Source organism: Pristiophorus japonicus, chromosome 6 (genome assembly GCF_044704955.1).
Source record: "Pristiophorus japonicus isolate sPriJap1 chromosome 6, sPriJap1.hap1, whole genome shotgun sequence".
NCBI classification, from domain to species: domain Eukaryota; kingdom Metazoa; phylum Chordata; class Chondrichthyes; family Pristiophoridae; genus Pristiophorus; species Pristiophorus japonicus.
The window spans coordinates 228,265,845-228,284,063 of NC_091982.1; the positions used below are offsets into that span (position 1 = coordinate 228,265,845).

General features: G+C 44.0%; 1 protein-coding gene across 2 annotated transcripts in view; it reads right to left on the reverse strand.

The window, feature by feature from the left end:
• The window catches only part of plod2 (procollagen-lysine, 2-oxoglutarate 5-dioxygenase 2), a 181,640-nt gene extending 177,644 nt beyond the window's left edge, over positions 1-3,996 (reverse strand). For both annotated transcript variants that reach the window (XM_070883673.1, XM_070883672.1), the window contains exon 1: positions 3,840-3,996. In XM_070883673.1, the coding sequence (XP_070739774.1) occupies positions 3,840-3,945 (106 nt within the window). In that variant the 5' untranslated portion in view covers positions 3,946-3,996. The remainder of the gene's footprint in view (positions 1-3,839) is intronic.
• Positions 3,997-18,219: the final 14,223 nt, after the last annotated feature.

Consider the following 18,219-nt stretch of genomic DNA (forward strand, 5'->3'; position numbering starts at 1 on the left):
TTGGCTCAACATCCATTATCTTCCCAATTACAATCCTGTGGACCGCCTTGGAGCATTTTTCTACACTGAACCCGCTTTATGAATGCAAGTTGTTGAAAGATATTACTCTTATTTTGATTTAGTTTCCATAAGTTATCACAGTTCTATTTATCTCAATATATTATTTTCTATCCGGTATCAGCAAATATCCCCAAAGATAGGGTAGATGTATAACAATGCTCCTTTGATACTGTCTGAATAATGTACCTTACCCCTATTCCCTGTTGCAACAGCATGACAACTGCCACATCTGAGTGAAATTCATACTTCGCTACCAAATTACAGACAAATTTCCACTGCAAAACCACACCCATAAGGAAACAGATAAAGGCTATCCGCACTGGGTTACAATTAGCAATGGAAATATTTTCATCTCGTTATTCTGGGCTAAATTTAGATTGTAAAAGATGAAAGCAGTGTCCAAACTCACGGCATACCTGTTTGTACAACTTGCCTGAATAGCAAATTACAGTTTGTAAAGCACAATTTCATAGAGATAGGACATTTTAATGCAATGGCATCCATGCAGATTAGTGGAATTTTGTTGGTTAAACAAACAGACCGAGAATACCACTTGTACTTAGGAGACAGAAACAAAGCGCTATAGACAATAGAAGAGTAAGGTTCAATGGCCCAGAATCTGCGATCATCAGCCAAGCGATCCGCTCACCGCTGACCTCGGAAGAAGCTGCCCACAAACATTCAGTCATCTCTGTGACGTGAATTCAGCTCTCCCGACATTGAATCTGGCACCAAATCAAACAAATCTCCAGCATTTAGCAATAGTGATGTCATCAAGCAGGCTAAATAACCAATCACACTGAAGAATTCTCAGACAGCAAACCAGGAAGTAAAATGCAACGATTATAATTTACTTTTTATAAATTTTACAGCAACAGAAATAAAGATTGGGACATACACATAGGATTAAGACAGAACTGAAACTGAAACAAACTTTAAAAAAAATGAAAAGCCATCTAATTCTTCATATTAATAGAAATATTTGACATTGCACAAATATAAAATAGTTTTTCTAGGCCAGAACGATTGATCAGCAGTCAATACGTCATTAAAAGCCTAGATGCACCAACATTAACATCCTCGCCCAGGCCAACATCCCAGTATTGAAGCACTGACCACACTCAATCAGCTCCGCTGGGCAAGCCACAGTTTGCATGCCTGACACGAGACTCCCAAAGCAAGCGCTCTACTCGGAACTCCTTCACTACAAATGAGCCAAAGGTGGGCAGAGGAAACAATCCAAGGACACTCCAAAGCCTCCCTGATAAAGTGCGACATCCCCACTGACACCTGGGACTCCTTGGCCAAAGACCGCCCGAAGTGGAGGAAGTGCATCCGGGAAGGCGCTGAGCTCCTCGAGTATCGTCGCCGAGAGCATGCAGAAATCAAGCGCAGGCAGCGGAAGGAGTGTGCGGCAAACCAGACTCTCCACCCACCCTTTCCTCAAACCACTTTCTGTCCCACCTGTGACAGAGACTGTAATTCCCGTATTGGACTGTACAGCCACCTAAGAACTCATGCCAAGAATGGAAGCAAGTCTTCCTCGATCCCGAGGGACTGCCTATGATGATGATGATGATACATCTTTCAACAATGCTTGATATTTTGGGGGGTGGTTTATATTCCAATGTAATAGGGGACGTTTCAATCGAGAACTGTGATGTGAATCGATTGCCGGCTCCGGGGAGTCCCACAGAGCAACGTGTGGAGGAGCAGGGAATGACTGATCACAAACTCTGTATTTCCACCTTTATCTGCACATGCGCAGACTCCAAATGTTGCTGTCAGTTTCAGAGGAGTAATGACAACGAATGCTGGCAGTTTTGCCGTCATTACCACCGCAAAATCCGGGCCATTATATAAATGATGTGCGGAGGGAGAAAACGGGAGACCCTCCTTCTCATTCACAGCACTCTTCCTACTCTTATCTTTATCTTTTCCTCACCATCCCTTCCGACAGACACCTTCACCTTTCCTCTTCACCAGCTCCCATACCTCTCTCTTACCCCTTCTCTTTACTTCAGCTTTCATTTAATTATTACATTCTATTCAGCATTTAACCCACAACCAAAACCACTGTAAAAAAAAAACATTATTTTGGGTCCTTACTGCGCGCAAACTGGTTGCCACGTTTACTAGCGACTGCAATGCGTAACAATCAAAAGAAAATTACACTTAAAATACGCAGAGGTGTTGAAATCACTCACAATAATGACATATTATGAGTAGAGGATGAAAAGTAACCCGTAGTTCTTTGAACACATCATCACATTTGCACCGCACTCCTTGCTTAACAACTTGTATTTATATAGCGCCTTTAATGTAGTGAAACATCCCAAGGCGCTTCACAGAAGTATTATGAAACAAAAAATTTGACACCGAGCCACAGGAGAAATTAGGGCAGGTGGCCAAAAGCTTGGTCAAAGAGGTAGGTTTTAAGGAGCGTCTTAAAGGAGGAAAGAGAGGTAGAGAGGCGGAGAGGTTTAGGGAGGGAGTGCCAGAGCCTGGGGCCTAGGCAACAGAAGGCACGGCCATCAATGGTTGAGCGATTACAATCAGGGATGCTCAAGAGGGCAGAATTAGAGGAGCACAGACATCTCGGGGGGGTTGTGGGGCTGGAGGAGATTACAGAGATAGGGAAGGGCAAGGCCATGGAGGGATTTGAAAACAAGGATGAGAATTTTAAAATCGAGGCATTGCTTAAAAGGACATCAGGAAAATTATAAAAGCTACACAAAATTGCACTTTGTGCTCATCGCGTATCCCAAGATTGGAGGTCAGAAATATATCACACAGAAAGTCTATATACAATGCAAATATCAATAAAAGGATTTACCCAAAAAGCATTTCTGCTGAGGAATTTCCTGGCGAGGGGGTTAGATACTTCAGTAAAGTCAACAAATTCACTGGCTATATTTAAAAGATACTTTGTTCTTGCAAATATGGAACAGAAAATTTAGCTCTACTTACATAAAGAACTGCTAAGATTGTTTTCAAATAGGTGTACAAATAAATATTTGGAAAATTTGAGAGACACTCAAAGCATTCAGCAGCAGAATTACGTGCTGCTTTGCATGCAGACGGCTCAGATCATCATTTTTTTTCCAACTATAAGCCTGGACAGTTTCTGGGTCTAAAGTAAACACTCTTGTCTTGTAAAAGCAACATGTGATAATGAACAGAACAGATTGACACGATCCACAAGGAATTAACGCAACCACATAAGTCATTTCAGGTGCAACGTATTTGCATGTTGAAAGGACATACAGGATACATTTGTATACCCATCCAACATTCAGATCCCTGCCCCCCTCAACATAAACATGTAGTGGCAAACTAAAGCTTCTACATTAGGGAAATGGTTTATCCAGTTAAACAAATGGACAGTCAGTCGGGGAGGGAAGGAGGGAGACCACTGTCACAACTAAAATACAACATTTAAACTTCATTAGGGGGAAAAAAAAGTCAATAAAACTGTCAAAAGTTAATAAAACTTTATTTCATCCTTCAATTGTCTACAACTTATAAAAATGAAAAATCAATAATCATTAATCAATACTATGAAACTTAATTTATAAAAATGAGAAATTATCACTCATCAATACTATGAAAGTTAACTTATACAGATTACAAAATAAAATATCCAAGAGGGATCAACTTTACCAACTGACTCAAACCTCCCAGCCTGGATTGAAAGCAATGCCAGTGGTTATTGTGTGGAGTTTGGGGAGAGGAGGGGGGCACTATATATATATATATATAAAAAAGACATTGCTCACCGGTGGGGATGGGCGGCTGCTGTGAGGCTGAGGAGTTGAAAAGGAGCGGGCCGAGCAGTGTGAGGGAGAAGGGAAACGTGAGGAGCCCAAGGCGGTACATTGCCATCCCCGGCAGCTGCACACACTGAGAGACTCGGACACACACACACACTCTGAGACTCTCTGACAGACAGACACAGGGGCGGCCCGCGCCGCGCGCTCTCGCGAGACCAGCGGGCACGCGCCTCCCAACTTTTGCCCAGAGAGCAGAAAGTTTGTGAAGGTGTCTCTGTGTGTGTGGCCAGCTCCTGGCTCTCACAGCTGCTGCCTTGTACTGAAGGAGAGGATTACTGACAGACCCACCTCCTCACTCAACGTTCTCTCACTCCCAAATCAACTCATTAAAAAACAACTTTGCTTTTCTCTAAGTGAAACATACATGTTGGTGCCTGTCAGTGGTTTAGGAAAGAGGGAGGGGAACAAAACAAAAGTTTCAAACAACTAACTGATCACAGTCTCTTGTCCCTATTGAAACGCATGGATTTTATTTTGCAAATGCACAATTCTGATCAAAGTTACACCCCGAAATGTCACCACCTCTCTTTTCTCTCTACTGACCTGCTGTGTTTTTATCCCCTGCGTTTGCAGTTTCTATTTATTTTTATTTTAAACTTTTTTTGGCTCAGTCAAATCAGGAAATCAGGAGGCGATGACAGAACTGCCATCGCAGTGATGTGATTTGCATTTGATAACATGTTGGGGCATACGCACTGATAACTGTTCTGGGATAGGGTGAGCCGGAGAGTCACGAGACGTTCGCTAATTCCGCAGGGGGAGTCTCTGAGGCGGCCCACCAGCTCGTTCTTAATGGCAAAACCAACTCCATGGAGGCGGGTTCTTCTGGTTTTTCTTTCCAGATGAAGGTGTAACCTCCACCTTGTTCTTTGAGCTAGCCTTCCCCTGACCGCCAGGTCTCGCTTAGGGCAGTGATGTCAATGTCAAAGCATCTAATTTAATTTCCCGGGCAAATATGGTGGTGCGGCATTCCAGTCTGTCGCTGTTGGAGTTGTCCATGAGGGTCCTGACGTTCCAGGTTCCGACCTTCATTTTGAAGGGTGGAAGATGCCTGTGCATGAATTATTCTAACGTGGAAGGAGGAGAGCATGCTGGGAGATCTCAGAGATGCCGTAATCATGACCATCTTTAAAAAAGGGGACAAGTCCAACTGCGGCAACTACAGAGGAATCTCCCTGTTGTCAGCTACTGGGAAAGTCATCGCTAGAATTGTCCTCAACCGTCTTCTCCCTGTGGCTGAGGAGCTCCTCCCGGAGTCACAGTGTGGATACCGTCCTCTACAGGGTACAACGGACATGGCGTGACAACTGCAAGAGAAATGCAGGGAATAGCACCAACCCTTGTATATGGCCTTCTTTGACCTCACAAAGACCTTTGACACTGTTAACCATGAGGGACTATGGAGTGTCCTCCTCCGTTTCAGCTGCCCCCAAAAGTTTGTCACCATCCTCCGCCTGCTCCACGACGACATGCAATCCTGACCAACGGATCCACCACAGACCCAATCCATGTTTGGACCAGGGTCAAGCAGGGCTGCATCTTCGTGCCAACCCTCTTGTCGTTCTTCCTTGCTGCAATGCTCCACCTCACGTTCAACAAGCTCCCCGCTGAAGTGGAACTAAACGATAGAACCAGTGGGAACCTGTTCAATCTTCGCCGTCTCCAGGCTAGATCCAAGACCGTCTCATCCTCTGTCGTCGAACTGCAGTACGCGGACAACGCTTGCATCTGTGCACATTCAGAGGCTGAACTCCAAGCCATCATCAACATCTTCACCGAGGCATACGAAGGCACGGGCCTTACACTAAACATCCGTAAGACAAAGGTCCTCCACCAACCTGACCCCGCCACATAGCACTGCCCCGCCAGTCATCAAAATCGACGGCGCAGCTTTGGACAACGTGGACCACTTTCCATACCTCGGGAGCCTACTATCAGCAAGGGCAGACATCGAAGACGAGGTCCAACACTGCCTCCAGTCGCCTGTGGAAGACAGTATTCGAAGACCAGGCCCTCAAATCTGGCACCAAGCTTATGGTCTACAGGGCTGTACCCATGCTCCTATATGGTTCAGAGATGTGGACTATGTACAGTAGACACCTCAAATCACTGGAGAAATACCATCAATGATGCCTTTGCAAGATCCTGTAAATCCCCTAGGAGGATAGACGCACCAACTTCAGTGTTCTCGATCAGGCCAACATCCCCAGCATTGAAACATTGACCACAATCCGTTGGGCGGGCCACATTGTTCACATGCCCGACACAAGACTCCCAAAGCAAGCGCTCTACTCAGAACTCCTACACGGCAAGCGATTCCCAGATGGGCAGAGGAAACATTTCAAGGACACCCTCAAAGCCTCCCTGATAAAGTGCAACATCACCACTGACACCTGGGAGTCCCTGGGCAAAGACCTAAGTGGAAGAAGAGCATCCGGGAGGGCGCTGAGCTCCTCGAGTATTGTCGCCGAGAGCGTGCAGAAATCAAGCACAGGCAGCGGAAAGAGCATGTGGCAAACGAGGCTCCCCACCCACCCTTTCCTTCAACCACTGTCTGTCCCACCTGTGACAGAGACTGTAATTCCCATATTGGACTGTACCGTCACCTGAGAACTCACTTTTAGAGTGGAAGCACGTCTTCCTCGATTTCGAGGGACTGCCTATGATGATGCTTCGATAACATCATAGCATTGCAAAATCAGGGCATTATTTGCATATGGTATTGCAACTAAAATAATGGTGGGGAGAGGATTTCTTGCTAATTTCCCCCCTCCCCTCCCCTCCAAAAATAGTGATGAATTTCCCCTAAAAATAATACTTTCTCCTCAGGAAGGTTTGAGCTTGAACTGGGAAGCTGTTTTGTCTTCTTTTTTCAGATAATGGCAGACCTTGTGCTATTTCTAGCATTTCCTGTTTTTATTTTTCATCCAGTTCTCTCTTGTGTTGTTATTCTTACAGTGCATTTTTGGCATCAATGTAGTATCCTCTAGGTCAATGGCCCCCCAAAATATAGCACAGAATGAGCAAATGTGAATTGAGAGGTGTTCTTGCACCAGTGATGATGCAGAAAAGTTGCATGATAATAGGACATTTGCAAAGTTAAAAAAAACTCTGGTAGGCCATTGCACTGCCTTTTATGTTTTTATCATTAAAAGAGTTAGCAATCATGTCTGCAGTTCTTGGTCAATAAACTTTACACGTACAGTCTGAGGCCAGTAACCAGCATTCCGCATTTACATTTGAGTGTATATTCCCAAATTTCATCGCAAGGAAAGTAGTACAAATGTGACGACCTGTGTACATTGTGATAATCGAGCCATGGTTGCACCTCTCACTGCAGAATAAAAGTGTATCAATGTTCCCTTATTGTTGTTGCTTCCTTTTATTGTCCCTTGTTTTCTTTTGGTACGTTAACTAGAATGTAAATAGGGTGCAGTTGGAGGCAAAGATAACTGATTTGACCCTGGTAATTCCTAACAGCACAGAATTACTGAAACAATTTTCATGGGGGTACTACTGAACTGTCAGAGATTTCCTATGGACAGCTCTCTCCAACAATCCTCGCTCAGAGATTTCTTGTTGTCGCTGATTTCATCTGTTTTTCTCTCTCTTTTTCTTTCCCCTCTTCTCCCAAGCCACTTTCTTTTTCCTCTCCTCCCCGGCTATTATGTTTCACTTCTTATTTCATTTTCATTCACTTTTCACTATCTCCCTCTCAATCTCCAATCCATATCATAACTGGCCAACCAACCATGGAAATTTGCAGCACATTGTTTAAATAAAACGTAATCACACAGGGCCTGATATTATACAGTAAAAAAAGACTGACATTTATACAGCACCTTTCACCACCACTGGAACTCTCAAAGCGCTTTACAGCCAATTAAGTACTTTTGGAGTGTAGTCACTGTTGTAATGTGGGAAACTATTACGATGAGTGCAGCTCCAATAACACTCGAGAAGCTTGACACCATCCAGGACAAAGCAGCCCGCTTGATCGGCACCCCATCCACTACCCTTCAACATTCACTCTCTTCACCACCTCGCACCGTGGCTGCAGTGTGCACCGTCTACAAGATGCACTGCAGCAACTCGCCAAGGCTTCTTCGGCAGCACCTCCCAAACCTGCGACCTCTACCACCTAGAAGGGCAAGGACAGACAGCAGGCACGTGGGAACACTACCACCTCCACGCTCCCCTCCAAGTCACATACCATCCTGATTTGGAAATATATTGTTGTTTGTTCATCATCGCTGTGTTAGAAATAGCCACATTGAGGCTATCTCTGCTCACTTTAATAATCAGGTTCGACTGTAAACCAAATGGTGGGTTGTGTTTAATCAGAGTTTAAGTTAGAATATAACACATTATACAGCAAAAACATATGACCATGTCAAGTAGCTGGTACCTAGTCCTGATTGGTCAACTGGCTGGCGCATGTGAGCAGTTCTCTGACTTGCGGCCCCTCTTTCTCTAGTCTAGAACCTCCTTCGGTAAAGCCTGGGATTGCTCTCAAAGAGCGTTCGACCAGCATAGCTCCCAGTATTTCCCTCCACCGTTTGCGGGAATGAGCCATCAGGGCATTACTTTTATTGTGTTTTTAGGGGTGAGCCTGGAATAGGATATTGACAACACCTTTTGGACTATCGAGGTTCTCCTACAAACTCTATACCCAATGGGGCCTCGAGTTCTTTGTCTCCACTTGCTGATGAAGACCCACCCTGAAAGAGGGGTTTTCACAACCATTGCACATCTTTTCTTGTTTATAGCTTTGAAGGCCAATCCATCCATCTGAACCCTCTTATCTGGTCCTGCCTTGTGCATTCTCAGGCACAACCTTGGGCCATTAAAAGAGAGCCCCTTTGTTAGAATTGTCTTACTCCAGCCGGTTGTCATGGAGACTCTTAACTCCCAGTCTATGTCTTTTATACGAATTAACTTTTAATTATTTTCTCAAGCAGTTCTCCAAATTCTACCTTGGTATTATAATTGGTTATCAGTAATAATGGAAGAAACATAGAAACATTCATTGGCCAAATTAAAGACTAAGTCAAAATATTATGCATTCTCTAATCTAACTCATTAAAAACACTGTCTCAAGGAAGTCTTCCGAGGGAAATAAAGCCTAAGCATTCTCAGGTAAAACATAGCTTATACATTAACCCATTACTTGTCTCCAGCAGAAAGAAACAACTTTAAACTCAGTATTGGTTTCAGGTAACCCTAATTTCTAATACTGGGTCAAAATCCTGGAAGTCCCTCCCAAACAGCACTGTGGGAGCACCTTCACCACACGGACTGCAGAGGTTCAAGAAGGCAGCTCACCACTACCTTCTCAAGGGCAATTAGGGATGATGTAATGCATATAATGACTTGAAAGACTTGTTACTGTAAACTCACTCAGGTTCAACTTTATTTGCGCCCAAAGTATCGCACATGACATGGTACTCGCTCTTATATACCAGGGCCGGCGCACACGCATGTACAGCCCGATGACCTCTGACAGTGGAGCCCCCTGGTGTCTAGTGACCCCAAGTATCAATACATAACAGATGGACAATAAATGCTGGCCTTGCCAGAGATGCCCACATCCCATAAACGCATAAAACACCTCTCTTCACTATTTTAGCAGAGGCACTAACCCATTTATTACAGGGCCTTGGAAGAAAATGTGCAAGATTGGTGGCCATTTTATAATTTTTCCAGCCATAAACATTTTATAGAAATAAGTGCACGTGTTTAGTTTCAAGGGTGTAGCCGACACATTATACATCGATCATAGTATAAACTTGAACTGGTGCACCTCGGGGTGTCCATCTGCCACTTCATACGCGCGTTACAACCTTCACTCCGCACCAGCTCACTCAGGGACTATGTGAATTGCTCAGTGGCCTTGCCTCTTCTTCTCTCCCTGCCGCTACCACCAACTTCTGCTTCCTGGAATCAATCCCTGCAGAGCAGACATTAATTGTACCCTGTACTTCCAATGCATTCTAGAACCACTGGCCCTACAACTCCCCCCTGCATCTGCTTTTTCGATGCCTCCCTTTGTGCTACATTTTCCGCCAGATCATCATGCTGGCCCTTCATTCACAGAATAATTTACAAGATGCACCGACACGATGGGCTGAATGGCCTCCTTCTGTGTTGCCATTTTCCTACGATTCCATGAATTTCTGACCGTACTTGAACTCCTCTGTGGTATTGCTGCCGTATAATAAATATGGGATCTGCTACTTTCCTTTAACATGCAGTGGAATAAAATCCAGCATCACTCGAATTCAAATCATATGGTGGTAATGGCATTTCAGTTTAAATCACCAGATCCCTGGGAGCCTGTCTCTAACACAATCTTCAATGACAATTGCTGTTTGCAAACATTAATCTCACCAAAATCAGAATAACATGAATTCTCACAAACTGAAATGATATCTGTTGTAAGAAGAAATACCAAGTGGAGTGGGTTTTAAGAATGCAATACCCAGAGGTGCTCAAATGATGTTGCTGTTGTACTTTATGATGTAATCTGGCTCCTCAATGTGTTATTGTCGTGTAAAGTGTTCCAGTTTATGTGTAATACTACATACAATTTATTTAGGGGAGAAGGCAATTTGTAGGTTAAATACTCTCAATGTAAATATTTAAACTTTAGTTCAAGACATCTTTTTTTTACAGAAATCCGTATCACAGTAATTCAAATTGTAGGTTCCTTCACTTCTTCAGTCAAACAGTGCAACACGTCAGCCGCAGTGATATCAGCCAAAGTGATTCTTTTTGCAAAATAAACCCCTTGTGTAACATAAGAACATAAGAAGTAGGAGCAGGAGTAGGCCATTTGGCCCCTCGAGTCTGCTCTGCCATTCAATAAGATCATGGCTGATCTGATCATGGACTCAGCTCCACTTCCCCGCCCGCTCCCCATAACCCTTTGCTCCCTTTTCGCTCAAAAATCTGTCTATCTCCGCCTTAAATATATTCAATGACCTAGCCTCCACAGCTCTCTGGGGCAGAGAATTCCGCAGATTCACAATCCTCTGAGAGAAGAAATTCCTCCTCATCTCAGTTTTAAATGGGCGGCCCCTTATTCTGAGACTATGTCCCTTGGTTTTAGTTTCCCCTATGAGTGGAAATATCCTCTCTGCATCCACCTTGTCGAGCTCCTTCATTATATGTTTCAATAAGATCACCTCTCATTCTTCTGAACTCCAATGTGTATAGGCCCAACCTACTCAACCTATCTTCATAAGTCAACCCCTCATCTCCGGAATCAACCGAGTGAACCTTCTCTGAACAGCCTCCAATGCAGGGTATATCCTTCCTTAAATACAGAGACCAAAACTGTATGCAGTACTCTAGGTGTGGCCTCACCAATACCCTGTACAGTTGTAGCAGGACTTCTCTGCTTTTAGACTCTATCCCCCTTGCAATAAAGGCCAATATTCCATTTGCCTTCCTGATTACTTGCTGTACCTGCATACTAACTTTTTGTGTTTCATGCACAAGGACCCCCCGGTTCCTCTGTATTGCAGCAAATTTCAATTTTTCTCCATTTAAATTATAATTTGCTTTTCTATTTTTTCTGCCAAAGTGGATAACCTCACATTTTCCCACATTGCAATCCATCTGCCAAATTTTTGCCCACTCACTTAACTTGTCTATATCCCTTTGCAAATTTTTTGTGTCCTCCTCAGAATTTGCTTTCCCACCCATCTTTGTATCATCAGCAAACTTGGCTGCAATACACTCGGTCCCATCATCCAAGTATTTAATATAGATTGTAAATAGTTGAGGCCCTAGCACTGATCCCTGTGGCACCCCATTAGTTACTGGTTGCCAATCGGAAAATGACCCATTTATCCTGACTCTCTGTTTTCTGTTATTTAGCCAATCCTCTATCCATGCTAATATATTACCCCCAACCCCGTGAACTTTTATCTTGTGCAGTAACCTTTTATGTGGCACCTTCTTGAATGCCTTCTGGAAATCCAAATACACCACATCCAGTGGTTCCCCCTTAACCACCTTACTCGTTACATTTTCAAAAATGCTAGCAAATTTGTCAAACACGATTTCCCTTTCATGCTGACTCTATTTGATTGAATTATGCTTTTCCAAATGTCCTGCTACTGCTTCCTTAATAATGGACTCCAGCATTTTCCCAAAGATAGATGTTAGGCTAACTGGTCTATAGTTTCCTGCTTTCTGTCTGTCTCCTTTTTTAAATAGGGGCATTACATTTGCGGTTTTCCAATCCGCTGGGACCTTCCCAGAATCCAGGGAATTTTGGTAGATTACAACCAATGCATCCACTATCTCTACAGCCACTTCTTTTAAGACCCTTGTCCACCTTTAGTCCCATTATTTTACCGAGTACTACTTCTTTAGTGATAGTGATTTTATTACGTTCCTCCCTCCCTATAACGTTGAGTTTTATGTTGGCTAGTTTTACATAGTATTACATAGTGTTTGCAGATCAGGAACAGGCCATTTAGCTCAACAGGTCCGTGCTGGGGTTTATGCTCCACTCGAGCCTCCTCCCACCCCTCCCCATCTCACCCTATCAGCATATACTATTCCTTGCTCCCTCATGTACTCATTGAGCTTTCCTTTAAATGCATCGATGCTATTGGTGCAAGCACTCCATGTGGTAGCGAATTCCACATTCTAAGAAAATGTTTCTCATGAATTCTTTGTTGGATTTAATAGTGACTATCTTATATTTCATGCTAGTTGTATCCTCTCAGTTCTGGTGTCATCCTTGTAAAACGTTTTTGTATTTTCTCCAGTGCTACTATATTCTATCTGTAATATAGTGAGCAGAAATGTGCACAATACTTTTAAGTGTGGTCTAACCAAGGTACTATATAAGCTTAAAATAACTTCTCTGCTTTTGAAAGGAACCCTTGTGCTTTGTGTGCACTTTTTGGGCTTTGTTAACGTGTGTTGCTACTTTTAATGATTTGTGTTTCGTGACCTGTAAAGTGGATATAATGCTGCACGTACTGGGTGTGAGAAGGGTTGCCATCACTGGCACTCCAGGATATCCACTCTATCGGTCAGTGGTTCAGCAAACTTGTAATACGGCCGAGGGGAAAAAAGTAAGAGCTGCAGTGACCTTCACGATCATGGGTCAGACCATTCCTCTGACAGAATTTGGCTTCAGGTCAGATTGCAGCATGTAGCACAACTCTGTCACTGCCTCCATGGTGATGCAGCGTCTACGCAGACTTTGGAAAGATAAGTGTGCATTCCCAGTGTCTCCAGGTGGAAGGGTAACACCGGCAAGTCATAGTCCTCCTGTGGTGCAACCTCACCTGTGTGGTACCACTCCATTGCTCCTTCTCCTGAAATCATGAATAATGGGATTCCCATCAGAAATAACATGGATAACTATATGATGCCATTTTAATATTGTAATGAAGGTCCTGGCACTTTCTTGTGGGAGCATTCCGTGATGTTGATTTTGCCCATTGGAAATGCATACTATGAATGGAGGTCAAGAGCAGCTGATCTCTATACAACATCTGTTCGATTATGACCATTCATGTTTGTGGTCTGGTGAATCCTAAAATCAGAGAAGGAAGGAAGGAAGGGAGGGAGGGATGGAGGGAAAGACTTGCATTTATATAGCGCCTTTCACGGTCTCAAAGCACTTTATAGCCAATTAAGTACTTTTGAAGTGTAGTCACTGTTGTAATGTGGGAAACGCAGCAGCTAACTTGTGTACAGCAAGCTCCCACAAACAGCAATGTGATAATGACCAGATAATGGGGCAGAAATTGTTCTTGAGAAATTCCCGCGGGCAAAGCACTCTTTTTTGGTTATTTTGTTTGAGGGATAAATATTGGCCTAGGACACCAGTGATAGCTCCCCTGCTCTTCTTTGAAATGATGCCATGGTATCTTTTACGTCCACCTGAGAGAGCAGACAGGGCCTCTGTTTAGCGTCTCATCCGAATGACGGCAACTCTGACAGTGCAGCACTCCCTCAGTACTGGACTGGAGTGCCAGCCTAGGTTTTCGTGCTCAAGTCCCTGGAGTGGAACTTGAATCCACAACCTTCTGACTCAGAGGGAAGTGTGCTACCCACTGAGACACAGCTGACACTTCTGGAATGGAATATGTCTAAATTTTTCATCTTGAAAGTGAGTCAGAAATTGGAAACAAAGAGCTAATCTTAAATGTCAGTGAATGAAGACTCACTATCGGGGAAATTTTAACATCTGATGGGAGGTTAAAGTGTTAAAAACTGAATCCCAACCCCAACCCGCCTCCAACCAGTCTACTCCGCTCTTAACAGAAGCGGGACAGGGGCGGGCGGCCAATCCACTCTCAGGAGGCGGGTCTCTGATTTCAATATTATAATGAGGCTGGCGTGCCTCAGAATTAACCACCATTACAAATGTAACACTGGCTGGTCGGGTTTCTCAGGCCTTGAGGAACCCACCAGCTAAAGTAAAGCAAAGCCTAGATCCAGCATCCCTGCCTCACGATCACCCCACCCACCACGATCGGACACTCCCCCTTCCCTCCAAGTCCTCTGATCTCTCCCTCGAAGCCTCTGACCCCCCCCCCCAATGGCCTCCAATTCCACCGCCGCACCCCACCCTCCGCCACCCCCGGCCCGCAAGGCCTCAGATCTCCTCAGGCCGCCAATCCCCCCTCCAACCCCCGATCACCTACCCGGACTCTCTCCTCCAGCCCCAATGCTCCTCTGGCTCCTGGGTCCCAACCATTCCCCAGCAGCCTCCCCTCTCTGGCCCTGATCCTCTTTCCCTGCACCCCGCCACCACCCCCCCATCCCGATGCTTTTCCAACCAGCTTTGTTCTCTCGGTTTCCGAACCGCTTTCTAGCTCCTGCCTTCCCCGAATCTGCCCCCAGATTAAAATTCCAGCCTGGATTTTAATATGCTTCAGTATTATCGTGTAGTATTTCACTTCTGTCAAAGTACATAACATGGAAATTACAAGATACATTGATACATTTTCAAATCATCCACCCTTCCTTCCAGATGGAAAAAAAAATGCACCAATACTTTGACCTGCATTATTGTTTCTACATAATGGACAGCGAGGTTAGATTTATCTTTATCTAGCACATATATTGATGAACTTTGTAATCTATATTAACGACTTGGAAGAAGGGCCGAGTGTAACGTAGCCAAGTTTGCTGACGATACAAAGATGGGAGGAAAAGTAATGTGTGAGGAGGACACAAAAAATCTGCGAAAGGACATAGACAGGCTAAATGAGTGGGCGAAAATTTGGCAGATGGAGTATAATGTTGGAAACTGTGAAGTCATGCACTTTGGCAGAAAAAATCAAAGAGCAAGTTATTATTTAAATAGAGAAAGATTGCAAAGTGCCGCAGTACAGCGGGACCTGGGGGTAATTGTGCATGAAACACAAAAGGATAGTATGCAGGTACAACAAGTGTTCAGGAAGGCAAATGGAATCTTGGCCTTTATTGCAAAGGGGATGGGGTTTCAAAGCAGGAAAGTCTTGCTACAGCTATATAAGATATTGGTGAGGTCACACCTGGAATACTGCGTGCAGTTTTGTTTTCCATATTTACGAAAGGATATACTTGCTTTGGAGGCAGTTCAGAGAAGGTTCACTAGATGGATTCCAGAGATGCAGAGGTTGACTTATGAGGAAAGGTTGAGTAGGTTGGGCCTCTACTCATTGGAATTCAGAAGAATGAGAGGTGATCTTATCGAAACGTGTAAGATTATGAGGGGGCTTGACAAAGTGGATGCAGAGAGGATGTTTTCACTGATGGGGGAGACTAGAACTAGAGGGCACGATCTTAGAATAAGGGGCCGCCCATTTAAAACAGAGATGAGGAGAAATTTCTTCTCTCAGAGGGTTGTAAATCTGTGGAATTCGCTGCCTCAGAGAGCTGTGGAAGCTGGGACATTGAATAAATTTAAGACAGAGATAGACAGTTTCTTAAACGATAAGGGGATAAGGGGTTATGGGGAGTGGGCAGGGAAGTGGACCTGAGTCCATGATCAGATCAGCCATGATCTTATTAAATGGCGGAGCAGGCTCGAGGGGCCGTATGGCCTACTCCTGTTCCTATTTCTTATGTTCTTATGTTGTGTACTGTAACAGAAGTTACTTGGGCAATTTTCAATTTCTCTGTGAAAAATATTCTATTGAAGCATAAGTTTTGTGAGAGTGTGTTCTGAGTGTAATCCCATACTAGCCAGAATAGCAGTTACATCTCAGATCTCTGGCAGCTACAAAATTATAGGTTTTGTTCTGGATGCTCGTTAAATGCCCCGAAATTTAAATAACTATAATTTGGAGATTAAAAAAAAGCCTCCCAAAATAAAAGTCACTTTAATTATTGTGATACAGTGAATTAAAGTTTCTGACTTGGTTTACCTTCAGAGATATCAGCCAAGTATGTGGGTATGACTGGGCCCATCGGCTCCAGACTAACATACAGGTCTTGGATCTAAAGTCTTGTGTCGACTGCTGAATCTGATCTGATAAAGGGAAATTTCAAGGGGTATTGGGCTGTAAAATGTGGCATCAGTTGTCAGTTCTGTTATCTAGTTATGTTTGAGACAATTTACGCTTTACTAATTTGAACCTATGTCCCCGAGTTCTGACCGAGCACGAGAAGGTTTGTCTGGGCTATATTCCTTTGAAACAGGCAAATGTCTGTCTAGCCATACTGTGTGACTTGTGTAAAAATTCATTAACCTAAAATTACAGTGCCCTACTGCTATGCTGCAAATGAGTTCTTTGAAGGAGTTAAAGAGACTCACTAGTGGATAATTAATATATTATCCATTCTGAAACTTTAAACTTCTTTGTACAGACTGATGATGATCACCGTGATAGGGTTTTGTTCAAAAGAAGAGTGCCACAATGAAAAGAAAAGCGTAGTTTGTTCAATGAGAGCAATGTGAATAAATGTGAGGTTATCCACTTTGGGGGCAAAAACGCAAAGACAGAATATTATCTGAATGGCGGTAGAAATAGGAAAAGGGGAGGTGCAACGAAACCTGGGTGTCATGGTTCATCAGTCATTGAAAGTTGGCATACAGGTACAGCAGGCGGTGAAGAAGACAAATGGTATGTTGGCCTTCATAGCAAGGGGATTTGAGTATAGGAGCAGGGAGGTCTTACTGCAGTTGTACAGGGCCTGGGTGAGGCCTCACCTGGAATATTGTGTTCAGTTTTGGTCTCCTAATCTGAGGAAGGACGTTCTTGCTATTGAGGGAGTGCAGCGAAGGTTCATCAGACTGATTCCAGGGATGGCAGGACTGACATATGAGGAGAGACTGGATCAACTGGGCCTTGAAACACTGGAGTTTAGAAGGATGAGAGGGGATCTCATAGAAACATATAAGATCCTGACGGGATTGGACAGGTTAGATGCGGGAAGAATGTTCTCGATGTTGGGGAAGTCCAGAACCACAGTCTTAGGATAAGGGATAGGCCATTTAGGACTGAGATGAGGAGAAACTTCTTCACTCAGAGAGTTGTTAACCTGTGGAATTCCCTGCCGCAGAGAGTTGTTGATGCCAGTTCATTGGATATATTCAAGAGGGAGTTAGATGTGGCCCTTACCGCTAAGGTGATCAAGGGGTATGGAGAGAAAGCAGGAAAAGGGTACTGAGGGATTGATCAGCCATGATCTTATTGAATGGTGGTGCAGGCTCGAAGGGCCGAATGGCCTGCTCCTGCATCTATTTTCTATGTTTCTATGTTAATCAATGATGGGTAACTTAAGTGACAATGGCCCAAATTTCCCCAGCACCGGGCGGCGTATATTCGGTGCCCAGAGAGTATTTTGGCGCTGAAGGCCAGTTGAAAGATTCACCAGTGTTGGGGCGCCAGCTTGTACTACCAGCGCCAGAGTGTTTGATGCCATACATTCTGCCGCTGGTGTACCTGTGAAGAAGGTTTCCACGCCATTTCTGTGCTTAAGGCCAAGTTTCCACCCTATGAAAATGTTTAACCCGGCGCACAGAGCCTACAGTCACCGTCGGAAAAAACCTTACCTTCAGTGGGAGAAACCCGCACTGGCCCACTCCTATCCCCGGCCGAATGGACTCCCTCGCTAAAGCTTTAACTATCAGCACATTATAAAATAAATCTCACCAGTATCTAAGTATAAAAATAAAAATGTTAAATGAAAATGCTGCTCCTGCGATGTTAAACAGCATTCAGGCCATTAAAAAAAAATAATTTTCACCTTTGTCCATCGATGTTTCTGGGTCTCAAAACCAACCTAAATCTTCAAAAATACTTCAAAGTTAATCCATCAGGTTCCATTTTCCGAGATATCCACCGGGTTTTGCAAA